Genomic DNA, 6,914 nt, shown 5'->3' on the forward strand with positions numbered 1-6,914 from the left:
GGTGCAGAGGAAGAGGAATTGAGAGCCGGTGGCCCCGGGGATGCATTCTAGACCCAGAGCAGCACAGCAGGCCCTGCCTCGTCTGGGCATCTCCCACCTCTTTCAGCACCATTTTCTGGCACTTCCTTCGGGCCTCCTGCATGCACCTACGCTGACCTCTCTGCTCCCCAGACACCCTGTGTCCTCTCGCCACCTGCACGGTACCTGCCGGGCCTTCTCATTCCACTGCCACACTCTAGGCCAGCAGCGCTCAAGTGTAGTCTGTGAACCTCTCTGGGTCACTGAGGCCTTTTCAGGGCATCTGTGCAGTCAAAACTATTTTCATAATAATACTAACACTGTATTTTCCCTTTTCACTCTGTTGACATTTGTACTGGTGGCTCAAATGCCGTGGTGGGAAAACCTCTGTTGCCTTGACAGCTTTCAAGGCAGTGACACCAAACTGTGGTAATAGTCATTGGATTGCTTTGCAGTGCAAAAGACCAGCCAGTTACACATCAAGAACACTATTGATGAAGCAGTAGAAATTATTCACTTTATTTTAATTAAGTCTTGACCGCTGCATGCCCATCCTTCGACTGCTGTGCAGTGTGGTGGGAAGTCTGTAGAAAGCATGTTTGCTGCATGCTGAAAGCTTCCAGGGGCTGAAGGAAAGGCCCTTGAGTGAGTTGCTGGTGAAACTAGTTTTTTTTTCCGTGGGACACTTTCTCCCCTTGAAAGAACAGAAGAAAGACTTGGGTTTTAAAGAGATTTTCAAAAGTCATCATCAGTGCTATGCTGTGCTTTGCAGCTCAGCTAGTCAGCATATAATGTCACTCTTCGTGAATTTTCCTGTTTTGAAAAATATAGTTTTTCATTCTTAAAAACATGCTACTTATATGTAAAGGGGTTTATTATTTTTGAGTGAGTTAATAATTTAAAAATTTCTCAGATTTTTAATACAGTAAGTATTAATAGATCTAACATCATACACAAAAGCTCTTTAGAGCCCTCAGAATTTTTTAAGCACATGAGGGGGTCTTGAAATCACATAGTTTGAGAACCTAACACTTGACGGCCTTGTTCATGGTGCCATCGTGCCCACATTCTGTGAGCTGCTCTGCCATAGCTGCTTTGTCCTTCACCTCTGGAAGGACTTGCTGATCTCTGTATTTTCCAGTTAAATCCCTGTCCTTTCATGCATCATGCCAGTGTTCCGTGTACCTGCCAAGTAACTGCACAGTTTAAAACCCAGTGCCTTTACATCCGTGTGATCTTCGGCTTTTAGAGATCCTGCTGACGTGTCTTCAGAGAGTGACAGCGCCATGACCTCCAGCACCGTGAGCAAACTCGCGGAAGCGCGGAGGACGACTTACCTCTCAGGGCGATGGGTCTGTGATGATCACAATGGGGATACCAGCATTAGCATCACGGGGCCTTGGATCAGCCTTCCCAACAACGGGGACTACTCGGCCTACTACAACTGGGTGGAAGAGAAGAAAACCACGCAGGGGCCTGGTGAGAAGCAAGATAGTGTTCGAAAACTTTTATAAATTTTTAATTGAGGTGAAACTGATGTAACAAAATGAACAGTTACAGAGTCAGTGAGCGGGACTAGTACATTCACAGTGTTGTGCAGCCATCACCTTTGTCAAGATCAAAAGCACATTTTTCATCCCAGACAAAAACTCTGGGGCTCGAATCAGTCACTCCTGCTTTCTGTCTCTATGGATGCTTTCTGTTTGTTTCATAGAAATGGGATCATACAACATGTGGCCTTTTGTGTCAGGCTTTTTTCACGTAGTGTATGGTTTTCAAAGTTCATCTACATTGTGGCATATACATTTCATTCCTTTTATGACTGAATAATACTCCTTTGTGTGGCTATGCCACATTTTGTTAATCGATGAATGGACTGAAAACATTTTTTTTTCGGTATTTTTTTATATATTTCACCTTTTGGGGTCAAATGTTACTTACATCGGAGAAGGCAATGGCACCCCACTCCAGTACTCTTGCCTGGAAAATCCATGGGTGGAGGAGCCTGGTAGGCTGCAGTCCATGGGGTTGCTAAGGGTTGGACACGACTGAGCGACTTCGCTTTCATGCATTGGAGAAGGAAATGGCAACCCACTCCAGTGTTCTTGCCTGGAGAATCCCAGGGACGGGGGAGCCTGGTGAACTGCTGTCTATGGGGTCACACAGAGTCGGACACAACTGAAGTGACTTAGTAGTAGTAGTAGTAGTAACTTATATAAAAAGATCTCACTATTGAAAGAAGTGTATTTAGCCTGTTGGGTCCCATTTTTATAGCTTCTAACTTTGTAAATAACTTTTTTTTTTTTTTACCAGTCCTAAGTGGAGATTGAAATACCCCAGTAGAAAAACCCTTTAAAATGCCAGTAGCTTCTCTTTGGTGGAGAAAGATGATGCATTTAGTTATCCAGCCAGTATTTAATGAGTGCTTTCTGTTATGCACGCTGCTGGTGATACAAGGCGATGTCACCAAGGCATGGGTTAGATCCCTGACCAGCCCTTTACCTCTCTGTGGAGAGGAAAGGAAGCAACTAATGGTCAAAGGCATTACAACTGAGTGTGGGCTGTAAGCAGAACCAGCGACTTCATGGGGTGGGGCTACAGAGGAAGGAACTATTTCTCTGTAGGGTAGTCAGGGGAGGCTTCTCTGAGGAGGTGACTTTTAAGTTGGTCATTAATTGCATAAATAATGTGTTATCCAAGCAGTTCAGATTTCAATTTCATTTATGCTGGGTCTGGTTAGACCCATTTGCTTAAGTTATATTCCACTCATCAAAAATTATAAATAATGAAATATTAATATCTGGCCATGGACTTTTTATTAGTAAAGAGTAAAGCTTAGCTGCCAGTAATGTATTGATAAAACCACACATCCCAGAAATCTAGGTTCTTTAATGTTTTTGTTGAAATTGAAGTTTTTTGTGAATGGCTGTTGTTTATCTACTTTTTAGACATGGAGCATAATAACCCTGCTTACACGATCAGCGCTGCATTGTGCTACGCGACTCAGCTGGTCAACATTTTGTCTCATATACTCGACATAAATCTTCCCAAAAAGCTGTGCAACAGGCAAGTAACTGAAAGCAGTGATGTCATCTTTATCATGGCTCTCTCATGTTCCTGTTGTATTCTTTATTCTAACTAAATAATGGGAGGGGAGTTGGGGAAGGACAAGAATTTAAGCATTATTGGGACTTTCCAGGTGGTCCAGTGGTTAAGATTCTGCACTTCCACTGCAGGGGGCATGGGTTAGATCCCTGATCAGATCCCACATGCCTCATGTATGGCCAGGAAAGGAAAAAAAAGGATCGAAGGATTTTCTTGAGAGAAAAGATCTGACCATGAAATACTTGATAAGCCCAACGTGCAAATTTGTGTCATTATCTTACAATTGCACGTGACATGTTTGAAAAGACCACAGAATTCTCTCATAGGAAAAGGTAATTTAAGGGAAGACCAGGATATGCAGAGGACATGCTTCTGTGTAAGAACTGAGTAAATTGTAACACTTTTTTATTTAATTGTAAAGGTTTATAGTCCACCCAGTTCCTATTAAGATCTTCCTACCTCCCAGCAGTTATCCTTGCATTTCAAGTAAATGTTAATGTATGTTATTACCACCACCACCACCACCACCTCCCTTTAAACACAAAAGGTATTGTGCTAAACTAAGGTGTTTACGCCTTGCTTTTTAAATTTGTTTTTATTTATGAAGATTTTTTTGAGCACCTGCTGTGTGCTCGGCACTGTTCCAGGCACTGCAGAGGTACACTGGTGATGAGAATATAATCTCTGCCCATTCGGTACTTAATTTGAACAGGGAGACACGTAGTAAATGAATGTCGTGTCAGTTGGTCATGAGGGTTGGGGAGAACATTAGAGCAGGCGAAAGAGCGGGAACGTGGGGCAAGGAAGGGTTTATTTACCACATCCAAGAGGGTGGGTATGGATCCTGTGGGAGCCTGGAGGAGGCTGGGAGCAGGCCATGGGAATCCCTGGGCAAGAAGGGCGAGAAGGGTAGGTGCAGAGCCTGGGGAGAGTGAGAGAATGAGGCAGTGGGGACCCAAGTCTGCGGATCCCGTGGGGACCTTGTAGAGCCACTGTTGGCTTTAGCAGTCACTCCGCCTGATGTGGATAGTTGCAAGGTTTTCCTTTGTACAAATGTGCCAAAATCTTACCAATCCGCTGTCTCCCCTGCTCATACCTCAGAGAATAATCCTGTCCATTCGTTGTTTCCTTAGTGTGCAGATACTTGTGCAGAGCAAGTTTTCAGAAGTAGGGGCTGCTGGGCCACAGGGTACATGCATGTGTAATTTCTGGATGCAGTGAAGTTGCTCTCTGGGAGAGCAGCAGCTCATTCCTAGAAAGTTTCTGATAAGTGCAGTTTATTATGAGGCAAAGGACTTGGGGTGTGTCTTGTGCTAACTGTAGTGTAAAGCATACTCTTTAAAATGAACATTTTAACAGAATTTCTTCAGGAATCACGACTTTACAGATTATCCATTTGTTTTGCAGTGAATTTTGTGGAGAAAACCTCAGCAGACAGAAATTTACTCGAGCAGTGAAGAAACTGAATGCAAATATTCTTTACCTGTGCTTTTCCCAGGTATGGAAAAATACGCTGTGAGCTCAATTTTAATTTGTTACATGGTTGAAAATATTAATCTTTTTTTTTTTCCGCTTTTTCTAGCATGTAAATTTAGATCAATTACAGCCACTGCATACACTCAGGAATCTAATGTACCTGGTCAGTCCGAACTCTGAACACTTAGGCAGGTAAGAAGGGTGTTTGTTGCTTTTCTCTAAGTGGTGTTACTGTGATGACTTGTAAGTAGAGTTGCTATACCTGTGAGCAGGGTGCAGGGGCCTGATCCCTAGCCCCAAACTCTGTAGATGGGACAAAGATAACACAGTCCTGTACAGAAGGAAACAAGGGTTAGTCGGGTTTGATCCCTTGTGGTCCTTACATAATCTTTTCTTAGAGGAAATAAATGGCAACCATTTTTAACACCTACAGCAGAATAGAAGCCATGTGTCCCTGGAGTGGGGACTTCTTGTTCTGTCTCTGAAGACCAGAGGCTGATTCTTTGAATCCGCATCTGTTTCTTCCTTAGCTCGGCCTCGTGTCTCCCCCGATTCTTACGCATTTTCTCTTGTGCCTGTTAATTCTTTCCCATCATGATAATCCTTCCCTGTTTCCTTTTTGTCGATGAGTCCATCTGGCTGCCATTTGCTGGAGATAAAGGGTATTAGAAAGTTTATGAAATGAACTAGTTTGAAACCCCACTATCCTAAAAAGAGGAGTAAGTTCACCAAAATGACCAATCAGGACTGGTCTGTGGGATATTTCTAGTCTCTAAGCCCACAGAAGCACAAGATAGATGAGACTTATCTTTGGGACCATCCATGCACCCATTCTCTGGGTGCTTATCTTTTTCCCTTGCTCTGAGGAGTTGGTCTGTATATTTCTGCAGATATGACTTGGTTAATGTATTTGAATTTTTGAAAGAGAGCAAAAGAAAATAAAAGGTGGGAAAGTTCTTTGGGACTCCCTCCCCCATAATTCATTTTCTTCGATACTGGAACCACGGCTCTAGGGGAGACCCCTCCACTGACCAGGGTGCCTGGCTCCCTCCAACTGCAGCGAGCCAAATCTTGGTCATCTGCTCTTAGCCTTGTCTTGTGTGTCTTCTCAACTCTCCCCCCACCTAAAACAGTGCTTAACTTTTCTGGGACATAGAGCCTTCTGGAGAAAGCTGTGAAATCTCTCCAGAGAACTGCACCTACACCTAGAATTCTACGTCATTTTATAGAGAAGTCATTTGCCTCACCCCAAATCCCATGCATTAGTTCACAGGCCACAGGAACCTGTTAAGGTAGCCATCCCGTTTTTAGTGGTTGATGCCTATTTTTGTGAGTTCGCTGCTGTCTTCTCTGTACATCGTTTGTAAAGGATTCCACATGAGGAACTTAGCTTCGATAATAACAGCTGATATTTATTGAGCCAACATATATGGACAATGGGCCACTGCTTGACCTGTGTAAGACTGACGTGATAGGTGAGAAAAAGGCAATGAATAAAATTCAGTTCTCATTAATAATTAAAGGAAAACTATTAAAAATTTTAAAATAGGTTATTAATAAAGGATATTTACTACATCAAAAACTAGTATACTTACTGACATGTTACTTTGGTAAATATTTAATAGAGTCTTCCCTTTATAGTCAGAAAAGGCCAAGAATGCCTACTATCACTGCTGTGTTACTGCTCTGGAGGCCTGGCCAAGGCAAAACATTTTTACAAAGAAGATGTGTTTATATTGGGAAGAAGGTGACAATGTAGATAGTATGATTATCAAACTGGGTATCCAGGAGAACTAAGAAACTGTTGGAATTCATTGTTCAGCGGTGGCTAGATACAAGTTCACCGTACAAAGAGCAATTGCTTTCTTATATGCCAACAGCAACTAATCAGAAAATGTAATGGATAAAAGGTCCTTTCTGTTGTGGCAACAAAAAATATAAATTATCTAAGAATAATCCTTACCAAATACTTGGAAACCTATATAAAGAAAATATGAAACTTAAAAAATGATTCAACATATATTTCCCGAATGTCTGCCAGGCACTGTATGAGGTATTGGACTGAATGAAAGTAAGCCCGAGGCTGTGAAGGCCCTTAGCATTTTCTAGGGTGGGAAGGCTCAGTATGGTAAGAATGCCATTTCTGCCCCAAAGGAAACCTGATTGGAAATTTCAACAGATATTTCATGTAACTTGTTGATTTCCAAAGCTCAGCTAGAAGCTCAATCTGAAAAGAAATTTTGAAAAAAGAACAAGGGATGGGCTTGGCTCCTTTAAAACATAGTATGAAGGTAATTAAAACCTTTATTCCCTGC

At 42.4% G+C, this 6,914-nt stretch overlaps 1 protein-coding gene across 1 annotated transcript in view; it reads left to right on the forward strand.

Annotated features, from left to right (window-relative positions):
* The window catches only part of ATG14 (autophagy related 14), a 37,532-nt gene that overhangs the window by 22,577 nt on the left and 8,041 nt on the right, over positions 1–6,914 (forward strand). The window contains exons 6-9 of the mRNA XM_010847711.1: positions 1,268–1,497; positions 2,967–3,084; positions 4,531–4,621; positions 4,706–4,791. Coding sequence (XP_010846013.1) covers positions 1,268–1,497; positions 2,967–3,084; positions 4,531–4,621; positions 4,706–4,791 — 525 coding nt within the window. The remainder of the gene's footprint in view (positions 1–1,267; positions 1,498–2,966; positions 3,085–4,530; positions 4,622–4,705; positions 4,792–6,914) is intronic.

The sequence above is a fragment of the Bison bison genome, unplaced genomic scaffold (genome assembly GCF_000754665.1).
Source record: "Bison bison bison isolate TAMUID 2011002044 unplaced genomic scaffold, Bison_UMD1.0 scf7180017864254, whole genome shotgun sequence".
NCBI classification, from domain to species: Eukaryota; Metazoa; Chordata; class Mammalia; order Artiodactyla; family Bovidae; genus Bison; species Bison bison.